Source organism: Rhamphochromis longiceps, linkage group LG10 (assembly GCF_057381845.1).
Source record: "Rhamphochromis longiceps isolate RC_006_pf linkage group LG10, R_longiceps_female_GT1.1, whole genome shotgun sequence".
Taxonomy (NCBI): Eukaryota; Metazoa; Chordata; class Actinopteri; order Cichliformes; family Cichlidae; genus Rhamphochromis; species Rhamphochromis longiceps.
In genome coordinates this window covers 29,764,426-29,780,843 of record NC_140566.1, presented here as the reverse complement: position 1 = coordinate 29,780,843, position 16,418 = coordinate 29,764,426, and the positions used below count along the sequence as shown (strand labels likewise).

The 16,418-nt window shown below is 40.4% G+C and overlaps 1 protein-coding gene across 1 annotated transcript; it reads right to left on the bottom strand.

Annotated features, from left to right (window-relative positions):
• Window positions 1-9,284: 9,284 nt before the first annotated feature.
• Window positions 9,285-13,698, bottom strand: kcnj1b (potassium inwardly rectifying channel subfamily J member 1b). The gene is made up of 2 exons (XM_085419694.1): window positions 13,232-13,698; window positions 9,285-11,181 (listed from the first exon to the last, which is right to left on the bottom strand). Exons 1-2 carry the CDS (start codon window positions 13,246-13,248, stop codon window positions 10,026-10,028), a joined length of 1,173 nt encoding a protein of 390 aa, XP_085275820.1. The 5' UTR covers window positions 13,249-13,698; the 3' UTR covers window positions 9,285-10,025.
• Between the last annotated feature and the right edge of the window lie 2,720 nt (window positions 13,699-16,418).

Genomic DNA, 16,418 nt, shown 5'->3' with positions numbered 1-16,418 from the left:
AAACCAGGATTCTGTTTTGATTGTTGATTGGATGAATCGCACCTCGTCTTTCCATTACTTCTTTTTTATTTTTTTTCCACATGTGACTTCATGCCTTGGGCCACACCAACTTAAATGACAAAGTATCCTGTTAATGTGCACAAATAAAAATAATAAATCACAAATTCCTTAATAATTAGAAACTTTTTTTAATTACTTTTTAATATGCTGATATGCTTTCGTTTCAAGATGAGATATTAATCAAATGTCTCTATGATCAGTGTAAAGGAGATGGTTTAATCCCTCTCTGCGGTTTCTCCTGCAGAACTAAGAATATGGAAAAAGCCTGAATTGTTGAAACCTTCCTTTAGCTGCAACATTTACAGAAAATTAACATCTGAAAAACATCTGAGCATAAACTGCTGATGTAACTGGGCGCTGGCTTCAACAAACATGCAGTTGTGTGTCCACTCAGGGTCTTTTTTGGGGGGCGGGGCAAAGTGGTGCTGCTTGTTGAGCTTTAGCACAGATGGACCCAAGGGTCCCTTTCTACGGCAGTGGTTCTCAAGCTGTGGGGCGTGGATGTCCAGAGGGGACGTATGGAATGAAACTAAATCAGGATGATTTTTGTAGAGAAAATAGAAGTATAGTAGTATAGAGTTTATTCTGATATTCAGATTTCTACTTGAGTTTCTGGACACACATAATTTTGGTTTGGGGGGCGTTTCTTATTTTTATGTTTCTAATTGCAGTTTTTCATGTTTTCTGTTGTTTCAGAATACAAACTTTCACATTTTTTGTTTTGTTTTTTGTTTTTTTACATTTCTGTAGACTTTCACCTTTAATTTTTTTTCCCCCAGTGTGATTCTACCGACAAATTACATAATACAAAACACCAACAATTAATATTTTTCACTTTTAAAGGGTGAAAAACTCAACATTCGAAGTTGTCCGCTGTAGCTTGTGACATGGGGCCGTGGGCATTTTTAAGATGGGCATGCCATAAAAAGTTTGAGAACCACTGCTTTACCAGATCCCTCCCCCCATCCATAACCAGAGCAACGATACCAAATCACCTCCAAGCACATCCCATAGTTGCAGTAAGATTCTGGGGCTTCAGAGGCTTAGAGCCCCCCCCCCCCCTTTTTTTTTCTTTTTTTTCTCCTCTCTGTCTGAATCCCCTCAACCCTCCAAATTCACTGGGATTTTATTCATGCTGATGATTTGTGTAAGACTGGCTGCTTAATGTGTTTGGAGAATCCTCAAAAACGATGTAAAGTGCTTGTTTTGTTGTTTCTGAGCCCGTGCTTTTTGTTTGTTTGGTTATTGTGTGTCTCTTTTCTAACTCGGACTCATCCCAGCAGCCTTTCCCAAAAAAAACAACAAAAAAAGAGAGTAATAAAACAGATAAATGAATGTCTCTTTATAATTTAAATTATGAGCCAAACGGCCTCAAAACATTTCAGATGATTTGCATCGCAGCATCCGCGGTGGAGGAGCTGTGGCTGCAGGCGCTTGCACCAGATGATTATGAGTGACGTCAAAGCTGATCAGCGCCACAGTGAGTGAAGATGAGCTAATAATATCCAAGTTGAGTCATTTACATGCCTGCATCAGCTTATGGTACAGTACAGTATGTGTGACTGGATCCACGTGGCTGTCAGAAGCACTCAAAGAGCTGAAAGCTGTGAATGTCACCTTACTGAGGAGAAACAATAAGAGTGTGCTTTAAAAATAACTTCATCCTTTGAGTGATTTCTGAGGGTCTTTTACTTTTCAAAATAAAATGACAGCAGAAGCCTCATATTTAAACTGTGGGAATACACAACAAAGCATGTCAACTCCCACAGCAGGGAAACAGATGATGATTCAGATACTGAATCATTATATTCATGGTAAAGGGCAACATGCCATTAAAAGTCCCGAGTCTGGGAGAAAAGCTGTGCCATTTCTGTAAATACGTTTTGTCATTTGAGTCCGAGCTTGCTTCGTAAAATCTCCAGAGCAGGTTTTGTGGAGCACACCACATGGCTTTAATTTGCTGTGACAGCTACTTTCCAACCCAAAATAATTGAGCCGAACGATCTAAAGACACAATTTTATATTTTCCAGCCTCTCTGGAAGCTTTCAAGTCGCAGCAGCTTGTCAAAGATGGAAACGTTTCAGTCCCCTGCGTGATGGATGGAGCTGTGACGTTTCAACGTTATGTTAAACAGAAATTTCTTGCATGGATTTGGAAACTTGAAATCCAGACTCTTTCTTACAGTTGGAAGTGAGTACTTACTTTGAGTTGTTCACAGAAAGTTAAGTAGGTTACAAGCACACAGGAGAAATCAAGTATACCTCAGAGATGCACAGAGGAAACGGGAAAAACATTCAAAAAATGACTAAAAATAAACGAAACAAAAACCCAACTGGGAAGTAGTAGAGTGACAGTGGTTCCCAACATGTAGGTCAGAACCCCACACGTGGCTACAGTTGAAGGGTCCTGAGGTAATAAAAGCCAAACTGTTTTTAAGTGAAAAGAACAATTCTCCCGCTAAACAGTTAGTTTGAAATGCCATATAAACATCAGGTTTCACTTTCTCTCTCTTAAGGGTTTGGTACCAAAACATCCTGTTTTAGAACAGTACAAGGTAATAGTTCAGGTTAAAAAGCACCTGGTTTGTAAGATACCAGGATAGTGGATTCCACACGTGTTCATCTTAGATGTATGTATTGACATAGCCACTTAACATCACCATAATGAACAGTATAAAAAAATGAACATAGCTATGGTGGTATTACCCATCGGTTAATCCAAGCAATTTTGCTGTCGCCATATTGGAGTTTTCAAACCAAGGCATGTCTGAAATTTTATAAAATGTGCTTAATGTTTTAATTATTTTGACCTAAAATGAGCGAGATTAGAGCTGAGGGCTGTTTTCCCAAAAGATATATACAGGACCAGTCTTTGTGCAACCAGAGGAGTCCCCCCTTTGTGGCCATTAAAAAGAAGGCAGATTTGAGGCACCCACTTTGGTTGATGATAATACATCTACACCTTAACTTGTAGTACAATGGAGGAGGATGGTCTCAGAAGAAATGCTTGTATCCTGGGATTAAACTAGGCTCAGAGCTGATCCTGCTAACCAAAGCTGCGGTGTTGGTCACACAGCAGAATAACTATTAATACCTGTGCGACTCATTAAAATATATTTTTCTAAACAACAGGTTTCATAACCCAGAAAACTTTTCAAAGTCTGATCTTTCCATCAGTTGCAGCGACCTCCCACTCGGTGCTTTTTCGACACCAGGTTACAAAAATTTGCAAGGTCTGCAAAAACATTCAAACTGCCCGTAAAGTTTAAAGTTCCACCAAATGCACCACACCATGTTTCAGAAGCAGCTGTACCTTCAGCCCTCGTTTTAGCGACTCAGTCTGTTGTTTTTTTACGGAAATAACGTCATACTGAGCAGAGCAGCTGAGGCGGGAAGGAAGTTGGATGCAAAAACAACATACAGGGACCTGTTAGACTAAACATTTTGCTTTAGAAACGGTTCCAGTGTGATAAGCCAAAACCACATATGAACCCATTGTGTTCCTGGGTGAAGTCCTCCAGAGGGAGCACATGGATGTATTATAGGACCTGGATAATTGACTCAGAAAAGCTTTAACCGTCTGCATTTGCAGAAGCTGTTAAGTGTCTCCAAATCAAACAGCTACTAAATTTTTAAGTTTTATTTTAAAACTAAATTCACCTCACTGAGCAGTTTCAATCTCGCCCTGATGACCATGAAGATCTAAGCGTAATTCCTTTGCAGGGAAGGCAATCTATAAAATGAGAGACTCTGCTCCCCATTAGTTCAAAAGAATAAAGGCACCTATCTTAGTGCCAGCAGGTGTGTGACTGAAAGGTCACTGGTTTATATCACTGGTCCACCTGGGAGAGGAAATACGGGCATTCATAAATCTTTCTGTTAACTGCCGGGCAAAAAAACGAATAAACTAATGCCTCAAACCAAACAATGATGCATTATAGTTCGCTTTTAAATCAGTCTTTATGGCAAAGCTGAGGAAAGTCATAAATTATTTACATCAAATACATTAGGCCATACACAGCCTCTCTGTTCAGTTGAGGAGCTGCTGAAACATGTATGTGATGAATATTTTTGCTGGCAGTACAGCTGGTCGACTGAGAGAGGCTGTCTGCACATCTGATTTGCTGAAACACAGTGAACAACATCCCTGTTGAATTTGTTTGGTGAAGGCATAATTTTAGGAATGATAGCATAAAAGCTCTGTGCATCATTTTCCTCCACCTGACACTGAGATATCACAATCTCTTCACTGCAGTTGTGACATCTGGATTTAGCACACCAGCCCTCGAGGACAGCTTCTAAAGCAGAAGCAGCTGCTCCACTCATGACTCCTGCATCTTTTTTTGGAGAGAGTGTCACTTAGGTCATATTTAAACTTTGTTTAATCAGTATTTTTAGCACATTAGCCACTCTCACTCTGGGGATCGGTATGTTTGCTGGCTGATCCAGCATTTTTGGTCCAGACTGAAATAATTAGGTTGATGACTTGCAGGGGGGGCGCTAATAGTTATACATAAATTCAAGTCCCCTGAAGTGAAATCCTGAATTTTAGCGGTCCCTGACTGCTTCACGAGGTTCACTATGAAGTTTTCTCCTGGTTTAGAGATTCAATTCCCCTTTTGATCTCCTAACTTTCATGTAGCACCACCATCAAGTTTAAATGCAGACAAAAAGTGGATGTTTCCCATGGCTTTAGCTTTGTGTTTGCATACTGAAACAGTGGAATAACATGGTGAGCATGGTAACCATGGTTACCTTGGAAAGTGTCTGCCTTTTAGCAGTGTTATGATGAACAAGTAATTGATAAATGTAGATAACCTACGCTGCCATTCATTCCAGCAGTGTGCCAACCACGGGCTGAAAAATGAATCCACCGCAAAGTATTAAACACTGCAGTTCCTTTTATGGCCACTTGAGGCTGCGTCCAAATAAAGAATTTGCAGAATAAAAGGTTTTGGTCTATATGCACACAAAACACACACACACTCCATCCCCACTGTCTGGGCTTCCAGGGACAATAGCTACAAGATGACAGTAATACAAACGACAATGCAAATAGCAGCTTTATGGAAGGGCAAGCAGGGCCTGTTTTGCTTGCCCTGATGAAATGCCACTGCCTTTGATTGGCAAGATTGTGAAAAAACCTGATGTGGGGTTTAGATAACAGGTTGAGTAGGTAAAGACTGTTTGTCTGTGATGTGTTACTAAAGCTGCTGGGGTCCCCTTTTGCAGCTGCTTTTATTTGTTTTAAAAGAGATTAAAGGTGCTGTAAGCCATGCTGACAATGACAATAATCCAGATGTCACAAGGATGTCCAATTTGTCCGTCCTTGTGGCATATTTCAGTACCAATCCAAATTTATTGTATAGTAATTTCTAAAAAAAAAAAAAAAAAGCTTCCCAGGAAATTGATTAATTTCATAGTATATTCTTTTATTTTACAAACAAAAGGGCTTGTGTGGAGGATTAGGCGTGACTCTCCTGGCCCTCCATAGTCATAGGTGATGAAATGAAAACTTCACTGACAATGTTTTTCAGGAGAGCCAACAGATAGTTTCAAATTATGAACATGTAGCTCTGCTCTCAGTTTTGTTGGAAACTGAAGGTGGCGAAATTAAATCACAGCTGTAATTAAAACGCAGAATTAGGTCCTAAATGAAAGGCAGCTCCATCAGCTTCACTAATTAATTAGTTCTTATATAGTTAATTAAAAGGAAGCACACTTGCTCAGTGGTTGGCACTGATCACATAGCGAGTAGACTGACTAAGGTGTCGGAGTGCAAGTTGCTCATTCTGTTTCCTCCCACAGTTCAAAAGCATCAGATGATGGGGCTTCCTGGTCTCTTTACTGTTTATGAGCTGTATTTACTGACCATATGAGAGTCTCTCAATCGGTGGAAATACATCTATGTCTACAACAGAAATTAATACAGAAGTCAACTCTTTCATTAATTCTTTTTTTAAAAAGCTTACAAACATGGTTGGAAATCAGATTTCTGAGTTTAACAAGAATACTGAGCCTTTTTATCAAATCAGTATCGTGACTGTCCAAATGTGGGTCATCTTGACTTCAACAGTTTAATTATGAGGCTTCTGTTGATTTAAACATAATTAAATAACTAAATGTTCTTTAGTAAAGGCTCAACCATCCATATTTTTTCTCCGACCCAGTTTTTTTCATTTCATCCAGTGAAATAAAGGCTGCTGGGAAAGTTCTTGTGCATGCTGAGCTTTACATAAGAAATCTACTAATACGATCGTGCTGACATACTATTGAAGAATTTCAGTGGGATGACATCTCTTGTTGCTACAGTGTGTTTCCTGCCAACACTCCAACATCCAAGTGACCTTAAACAACATGTTTACATGTGAAATGAATTCCATTTGCTTCCCACATGAATCCAGAGGAGTTGACAATAAAATACATTTAACATTCGGAGTGAATCTGTCCTTCACTTTATTACTGTTTAATTACAGTTTCTTGAATTTCTTTTGTTGTGCTTCATTGACTACAGTCAGAACATTGAATTCTTTTGTGCTAACAGAATCCAGATTGATGGTGGAATATTGGATCTATTGTTTTGCATCACAGCAAATTATAGCATAATTAGAAAAAAAATGCAAATTTTAAAAGAAATAAATCAGGACAAAAGATGAATAAAGCGAGCATTACTTATGGTTGTAGAAAAATGGGTCACATCTGCACATTGTAGCCAGTCTTGAATGTAAATTTGTGATAATTCATATAAATAACATCACTACCGTACTCTCAAAATATTAGGTGCATGTGTTAACTACTAAAATAACGACCCACACACTAAATAAAACCATAATTTATCAAATGAATAGAAAAGAAAAAGTTATTTTAAAAGGTTTTGCCATAGATTTCCATAGAGCTCAACATTGACCTCCCACTTTTTCAAAGGCTACATTCTGGTATTAAATTTTCATGTCATTTTCTTGAGAAAATCCCTATATAAAGTTTTTATAACTTCACTGCTTTCTCAATGCATTTTTTTCTTACTAGTCTGATGTCAGTTAAGCCCCGCCTCCTACTGTATAAATATGACCTATCAAAAATAATTAGGCATCAAAGTACTCTTGGGAACAGCTGCATGTTCTTAATTCTTATACATCATTTAAAAAACCAAAGATTAATGAGAAAATATATAATGAAATACTTAACCTCCTAATTACATTTTTAAATCCACCCTCCAACTTGCATAAGAACTCCAGCAACAGTTAGCCAAATGTATGTTAAGCTGATGCTAACAAGCTAACAGCCCATTGATAACATTAGCATTTTGTGTTACATAACTTTGTGATTTTACAGGTTATATTTGAATGTCTTTGCATGACTTCCTAAGCTTGTAGGAACTGAGACTGTTGTGGAGGACGGCGCCAATGAGATGAGACTGGTAAGAATAAATGTTACAATTAGGCAATGATGAAAATGTGAAACAGCTATTGTTAAAAATGCCAAAATTTTATCACTATTTAATCAACAATTGCAAAAAAATTGTCCACGTTTTGCAAATTTTAATAGACTTTTAACTTTATACAAGTGCTGTTACTATTTTGTCTGTAGTTTAATTGCTTCTGCAGGTCTTCACTTCTTTTTTTCTTGTTCGGTTAGAGAAATGTAGCCTATTTGGCCTTGAACAAGTGCATTAAAGTCAGATTCAGTGTCAGGGACAACCAAAGGGCAGGATGTAGCTGTACAATACCCAGGTCTGGTCTTAAAGCCTTATGTAGGTCTCAGAAGTTCTAGAACTTCAAAGTTCTGTGACCAGAACTTTAAAACAACATCCTCTAAATAAAAACTAGACAAACATAGCAACAGTAACCAAGGAAAGCAGTGCTTTTGTGTAATTATTCCATCTCCATGGCACTGGGGGATAAAGTGCGTCGTTATAAACGAATCAGGCCTCTACCAGATTAACAAAAGCTTCTGCACCTTCCACTCAGCTCTCTCATCTCTGTCTACTTAATTTTTTCTATTCAGCTGCTTCAGACTCACTGTGCCGATCTCTTTCAGCAGTTCTGCTCATTGTTATGCAGATGAAGCCCAGTAAACTTGCCTCTGTAAATCCAAATGGGATGAAAGCCATTTCAGAAGTCTGTCACTTCCTCACTGACAAAAATGTCGAATGCCGGTCTTAAATGAACAGCCTGCCTTGCTGTTGGAACACCTGCAGAGACGTGGTGCTGCCATAACAAGGTCCATCAATCCACCCCGAAACAGTGGATGAATGTTATCAGATGTTGTTTTGTCGGTTCTGTCTTCTGCCATCAGTACACTGTGGGGCATTGGGGAAAAGTGTGAACATCAAAAGTTTGTTGTATGAACCTTTTCAAACATCCCTGAGAATATGAGAGACTGCTGGCAGAACTGGGACAGTTGGGAGAGAAAAAAACAACAAAAAACCGTCTTTATTGCTGAATGAATTCTTTGTAATGTAAGATGGCACTGATCCTAGCCGTGGTCTGATCTTCTTTGGTGGTTCGGCCAGCTGTCTCAGCTTTTTTGGCATCTTTATGTATTGTTGAAAACAGACATCAATTTAGGAGAACATGACTATGTGACGAACATCTTATACAGAGTCATCAGGATGAGTCCTCATTGCCTCTTATGTTTTACATTTCATTTATGTTTCATGAAATCTGGGAAATAATCCTTTATACTCAAGCTAATACTATACTAATACTAATACTAATGCAGAATGACTATCAAAAGCTGTTGCAATACAAAAAAGCTTTAATTTTTTGTCAGCAAATGATAGACATCCTATATCCATCCAGTTTCTGGCACTTACATGGGTCTAGGTTGTGAAGGGGGAGGCAGTCGACACTCTTCTCGGGGGACACTGAGGTGTTCCAGAGCCAGCCAAGACCTTTCCAGCATGTCCTGGGTCTGCCCAGCGGGCCTCCTCCTGGCTATATGAAAGACCTCACATGGGAGACGCCCCAGTCGGGTACCAGAACTACGTTAGCTTGCTTCTCCTGTGGACCCGTCACTCATAGGAGGGTATAAGGCCTCCTTCAACTGTGGATTGGGGTGGCACTCAGGGGCAAAGGTCCTGGGAGTCCGATCACCAGCTCCCAAACTACTAAGGGTTGTCCTATCTCTGCATGCACAGTACTGCACAATGCATCTACTACATGATACACCCATTTCGCATAAATCAGTCAATTTGAAGTTATATTATCTACATCTTTGTGGTATATTTCAGTTCTGTTTATAGCACACTCTGATGAAATATTCAATGTGTAAAGTACAAATTGTGCAATAAAATCAAATGTAAGTCAGTGAATTGTGAAAAAGCTTTTATTCCAACTAAGGATGTTACTTTCCCTGAGAAGTTAGCGTACAGCGTTACACAGGATGATCTACAAAATGTAGACTGGTCACAGTTAAAATCCCAGTTTCCTAATTATTCAGGCATACAGGATCTGTCAAAATGACAAAAAACACCACAAAGTTAGTGTTGTAATAGAAATAATATGCAAACTCAAAAGGCACTACCTTTTATTTCCTCCTGCAGCCTTTAAGGCACACACTTTTCATTATAACAGGCTCAGGTCCTAATCTTCTCAAGAAGTACCCACTGTGCATCTGCTCTTTTACCCCCTTTCATTTTCTGTGCGTCAGAGCTACAATCCATCTTTCTGACGTTACCTATTCAAAGTCCCAACAGAGGTTTGATTGCAATGAGCAACTCCCACTCTGTCTGATTTTTTTTCAAACAGTTTAACAGCTGTGGATGTTCGTTCTGTTTAAGGAAAAAGAGCTGACAACAATTCAGATGCTGAATGGTTCACCGTGACCAAATATTTATTCGCCGGTGCAGTCTGACTTAGAGTGAAACTGGTTCAAAGGAAGTGATAGGCGCCAGCTTTTACCACTTTACTTCCCACATTCTGATTCAGTGTTTCAATGAAAGCGTAGGCTCCTTTTCTACCAGCTCACATTGTAGTGACATCCACAGAGTCATGTATGTCAATCACCTGAAAGCCCGGGTTATCAATCCCCCTCTTTAGCTGGTTATTGTGATTTTCTTGGCTGTGGTTGTTGTGGTTTCTCTGGTCTACGTCGGCCTCAAAGCAGTGGACGCAGTGTGGAGTGGTGACCCGGACGCTCTTGGAAAAGTTAGAAAAATCCACATGGTACTTTCCTGTCTTGGTGCGGGAGATAATCGGCAGAAAGCTGTATCCCCACTGGATCTCCTGTGGGATGTAGGAAGTTCGGACCTGACAGGAGGAGCTGGTGGACTCGGCTGTCCCATCCAAAAAGACCACCAATTCAAAGTCCTGCTGAGGAAGGGTGTCAGCCGACAGATCAAAGAAAGGACTCGATCTGTTAATCACATGGTACAGGGTCAAGGGGCAAACAAAAAACAAGTTATCCTTGCCAGCATCAACCATGAAGTCAATATCCACCTGGTCCAGGATGATGGTCTCGCCATCCGGTGTGGTCGTTGTCCTCAGCAACTTCCCATAGATCTGGCTTCCGATTAGTAAGGTCTTTCGAAGGTTGGCCACTCTGATCAGGAGACACAGACTTCCTTTCTTCAAGCAGATGACAGCTGTGTGGCTGAAGGTCACAGTCTTTGCCCTTTTCTTTGGTAAGGAGATTTTAGCTAGGATGATACCACACATGAAGCAGTTGATAAAAACCCCAACTAGAGACTGGATGACAATTAGAGCCACCGTGCCAGCACAGTGGCCAGTCAGTGCTCTGCCTCCATACCCAATGGTGGTCTGGGTCTCTAACGAGTACAGGAATGCCGTTGTGAGCCCGTTAACGTTGTCTATACACTGGATGTGTCCTTCAGTGCGGTTCTGTCCAGCGAGATCCCCGTTGCTCTTTGCAATCCAGTACCACAACAGGCTGAAAATGAACCAGCTGCCTGTGAACACAGCCACAAACAAAAGGAGAACAAACCGCCAGCGAATCTCCACAAAGGTGGTCCAGAAGTCTACCAGGTACGCAAACTGGTTACTGTACTCGATGTTCCCGAACTCAATGTTGCAGTGCCCGTCTTTGGTGACCAGGCGGGTTCTGTGGTTTCGTTGTCCAGCTGGCTGGTTGTGACCCTGGAGCAGCTGGAACATCCTGGAGCTGGAGGAACAAATACAGTTAAGTATTAGAGAGTACAAACTCTCCTCTAGGGAAGTTAATGCTTGCAAAATCACACATGCAACACCTACACATTCAGAAAAAAACCCCTCTCAGTTTACATATTTCTACCTTTATTATCGCTATGACCTTTAGTACCTTTAGTCTTCTTTCAGATAATTCCACCTTTAGTACCTTTATTCTACTGTTTGATAATTCTACTTTTATTACCTTTGTTTTACGTTTGTCAGGGGTTGTTTTTAGTATTGTCTTTTGTACCTTAAAAGGTCAGACTTGTATTTAAATGAACTAGTTTAAAAATTTGCAAAATCAGGTACATGCTGCCCCTTATTTTATAATATGCTTTTTTTCATCTTACTGATGGCTCAAAGCTCCCACAACTACAAAGCAGATACAGAATGAAACTTGTCAGAGTGTAAAATCTTAAAATCTAAGCATTAAATGTTTTGTATTTGACCAAACAAAGACTCTTTCCTGATATTGCACCTAAAATCTAGAAGAAATTGTACTGTACTAAAAGGTACACACAGTTACTTTAAGGTAAAATAATTAGCCCAAGAGAGTAGATTCAGGTTCACTGTTCCGCTGGGACAGAAACTGAGTGTACTATCGTTTAACGTTATCGTTAGAATGAGGAGAAAGTTAGCTGAGACCTTACACAGATAATATTAAAAAAAACATTTGACAGATTTAATGTCCACATAGACAAACAGGGCAAAAGTCAGTGTGTTACACTAGTGATCTGTGTTTCCATGCATGTCTAACTACCAAGAAAATCTAATTTAAAGACTAAAACAAATAATGATTCGATTTTGATTAACAAGTATTTTCTGCGCTGGCCTGTTGCTCATTCCCGTGTGACACGGAGCTCCATTATCATTATAAATCTATTAGAAACATCAATTAACCACTCAGTTTATTACCACAAACACACACACTACATTTAATTTAGATTTAATCACACATACACATGCCCTGCTGCTGTAAATACTAATTACAGGAATTTGTAACTGAGAATAGTCCCTCCACAAATCCACATTTACACCTTTAACTGTTTAAAAAAAACTATGATGCACAGCAAACTACTGAACCTTTTTTTAAATAAAAGTGTAATGCATCTTATGGATTTTAGTTTTGTTTATGAAGATTTACAAATAGAGCAATAAAAAAAAACAGGTTTTGAGCAGAAATATATGAGCAATATGATCATACAGTTTTAGCCAGTTTTGTTAATTAAGGCTTTGTGCTCAAATATGAGATATTATAGTATTTTTTTTTTAAATTGTAAAAAGAAAATGTATAGATTCCTGTCAAGTAAGGTGACCCAGACTCATTTCTTGCACTGTAAATTACATTTTGGCCCCCCAATGTTTTCTTCAGTAGAAAAAAAGACCACTCACAGATGCATTGTTCTGGTCTTCTTATAAAACATGTAAAACCTGCACCTGGCTCGTTCAACCTTGACCATACAGCCTCAACCAGTAAACAAATGTCAGAACAAGACAGAAAAGGGGGACTAAAATTTAGAGATCGAGGGTATAACAGGTAGAGAATTTCCTTTCTTATCATTAGAATAGAAGTATTTCCAAGATAATACATAACCTATGTATGCACAAATACATTGTACTTATTAACTGATCTGAATGGTCGTTAAATAGCAGAGTATGTACCGTGCAGCGTGTACCGCGTGGTCCACTTTGAGTGTTGCATAAGACGTACTGAATAGATTGCAAAAAGGACCCAAAACTTTAAAAGTTACATATTTTTGGACTGAAGTTTACCCCAGATTGAAAATAACCACAGGTTGTATCTTAAGAGCTATTTGTTCAACATTTAACCGTTTTAACAACTGTTTTTTTTTCAGTCATTCATGGAGGTGAATGACTGAAAACGGAGGTAATTTTCTTCCAAGCAGCTACAGTCGCCCTAAAAACACTATGGATAATATATATATATATGTGTGTGTGTAAAATAAGTAAAGCTTTAGATCTTCAGTTTTGTAGAAAAATAGAAAAGTTTTGTTGGGACATACCTGCTCCGTGAGACCATGGGCCCAAAGTGCTCACTGGATCTCTGCAGGACCTTCAGACTCCTTTCTTTCAGCAAGTGGCCATGGAGGCGTTGGAAAGATTTTAATCCACAGTGAAATTTCCTAATCCCAGCCACATGCCACCATGTACACTGGCTCCATACACTCAGAAGAGCCAGCCAGGGAGCTCCCAGTGGCCGTCAGTCCTCTGAGACCGACAGAAGGACTCTCTTCTTCAACCCATCAAAAAAGTTTAATAACACAACCTCGGGCTTCATCGGGAGTGGGCTCGCCTCGGCTGCAGCAGCTTTTGACAGTGTAGATTTGGGGACCAGCACGAGGAGGGGGGAATGTTCGGGAAGTTTGGTGTAAAAGGCCTCGACGCCTTTGTGTGGCTGAAGGTGCGTCTATTGAAGAGGCCTCAGTGACCGGTGCAAGCACTCATGCTGTTTTGTTTTCAGCCCTGAGAACATTTGAGATTTACGTCAGGCCTCACAAAGAATTCCCTCAGTTGCATTTCCCCTGGTTCCCCTCCCCCTCTTTGAACCTGCAAGGCTGCCTCCCATTTACATCAGAATGAAGAGCTGCAGGGCAAGAGTGTCTGCAATATTCTGCTGGCTGCAGGAGGACCATTTTCATATCTGTGGAGCAGATTACCATGATCTGTGATGCTGAATTGATAAGCCCACCCCAACCCCAGCAGTGATGAATATAAATGCCACAGCTGCATGTAAGTAAAGGGAGAAGGAAGTGGATGCAGAGGGTCTGCAATTCAGATAGAATCTTACAGGCTCCTGTAGCAGCGTAATTTAAAGAAAGTCATCTCACACCCAAGTGTGTTTAGCTCCAGGCGCTGTGCATTTCTAAACGTGCTGGCAGAACACATCTGCACATCACACTCTGCAGGTTCATTGAAGGCAAAGTTCAGCATTTGGGGAAATAAGCTCATTAAGTTTCTTGCCAAGAGTTAGAAAAAGCATGTCTGTATGCTCGATATGAGGGAAATACGACCCTCGACTGAGTTAGCTGTGCAAAAAGAATGGAAACGGCAAGAGGAGCACACCCTGGTTTAGTCCTCCACATCTCACTAATGAACGTTGATTCATACAAAAGGAGAACTGTGTGAATGTGAAACACTATGAAGCAAGCTGAGGTTAAAAGGTGATATATAAGTGCAGACCATTAACAATCATCACATTCTCCCAGCAGGACTCCAAGAAACTGCTGTGACCAACAAAGTCAGAGCACGTCAACTACAACTGTTCAGAGAAAATACTTTATTTTTATAGGTTTTATTTTTATTTTTACACCATTTTTCACTCTAAATGTGATACAAAGTGGATCTTTGCGTGAAGAGGGGGGAAGAGGAAGCAGAAAGAGTTCAATCCAAATCGCTTATCCAGGCCGAGGTCAAAGACACAAAAGTTCGTTCCCAGTATGCCCACCTGTGCAAATCAGGTAAATCCAATGATGACGAGTTCAAAGGTAAGGAAGCAGCAAAAAGACACAAAATTCAAAGAAAAGACGTGACACTTATTTTTTCAATGCAAAGGTTTCAGCCTTGTGGCCTTCAACTGCCACAGGCTAAGGAGGAAAACAACACTTTACAGTTCCTCCATGGAGATCCTGAGATATATATAATCTCTCCAGCAGGTTTAGGCCCTACCCTGGGGCGTCCTCCTACTCGGATTTGCCTGGAAAACCTGGACACATCCAAGTGCGGGACAACATTGCTTGGAAGTGGGAAACCGCGGTTTCCTCTTGGAGCCAGAACTAGGAGGAGAGCATTTAAGGCAGTGTCTAATGGCCAGGCCTGGATGGAGCCGTGGACCCTGTTCACCACCCTCCAGGACAGGCACTGGGGTTGGGTGCACAGCGAGCTAGCGAAGGTTGGAGCCTGGGAGTGTTGATGGTCACATTGTAGATAGCTGCCTCTCCTTGAGCGTGGATCAGCTGGAGGTTTCTTCCTGTTAAAAGGGAGCTTTTCCTTCCCACTGTCACCAAAGTGTTTGCTCATAGGGGGTCATCTAATTGTTGAGGTTTTTTCTCTCTTTTCTCTGTATTATTGTTGGGTCTTTAGCTTAAAATATAAAGTGCCTTGGGGTGACTGGTATTGTGATTTGGCACGAAATAAATAACATAAAATTTAATTTAATTCAGTTGAAAGGAACCAAAACAAGACAGACCAGACCAATCAGAATGGAAAGGAGCACAGACAATCCAAATAAACCATTTAATTTATTTATACTGGGTTCTGTGTCTGCTTTGGCTTTCCACATAAATTATGACAGATTTAATGAGCAGCTTTCTCAACATCCCTTAACTGTAAAATAAACCCCAATGGTTTTAATCGTGTGTACCCTGAGCTGATTTGATGACGGAGGGGGTTAAGTTCAGCCCGACAGCTCACTCATTACCATCTCTGTGATGAAAACATGATCCACTTTCAAGGCAGTTTATGAATTGCTTTCCGGTAACTTTGGCAGAGGGGCTTTTGTCGTAGCTCTGCTTTCATACTTACCTCAGAGGCAGTGAAGGAACCTGTTGGTGGGGTTTTGCCGGTGACTGACTCTGCCGTGCAAAATGATTCATTCTTTGCTGGTTTGCTGCATTGAGCGGCAGGAAGCTGAGATGTGGAGGATGCGGAGGTGTCTGGTCTGTGGGGAGCAGGGTGGTTCATAAACTCCTCTGAAGTTGCAAGGCGAAACCACAAATAATGCAAAATTGTTTTTCAGCGATGGAAGGCAACACTTGCAGGTGCAATTAGTCCCAAACTTGTCGCTGTGTGCTGCTCGTACTTCTTCTGCAGCACCTGGCAGTCCTCTTCACTGTTTTTAAAGAGGGAACAGCTGTGCCATCCTGAACGATCTGGTGCCTGTCTTAGGTGTGATAAATTAACCTAAACTTGTAGAGTTTTCTGTAATTTAAAAATTATAGATGGACTACTATGTGGGAACAGTGGAGCCCTGAAGTCAATCAGGGCCCTTCACCAGCACGTTTCTTAATAATTAGTGTCACTTTTGATCAAATTCACAACATGGTCCAATGGGGAAAGATATTGTATCATTTTTATGACACACCAAAAAATACATTTTACATGTTTTACGTGATGGCAAGCTACATTGTAGCCACAGCCGCCCCGGAGCAGCTGTGGCTACAATGTAGCTTGCCATCACCAGTGTGTGAATGT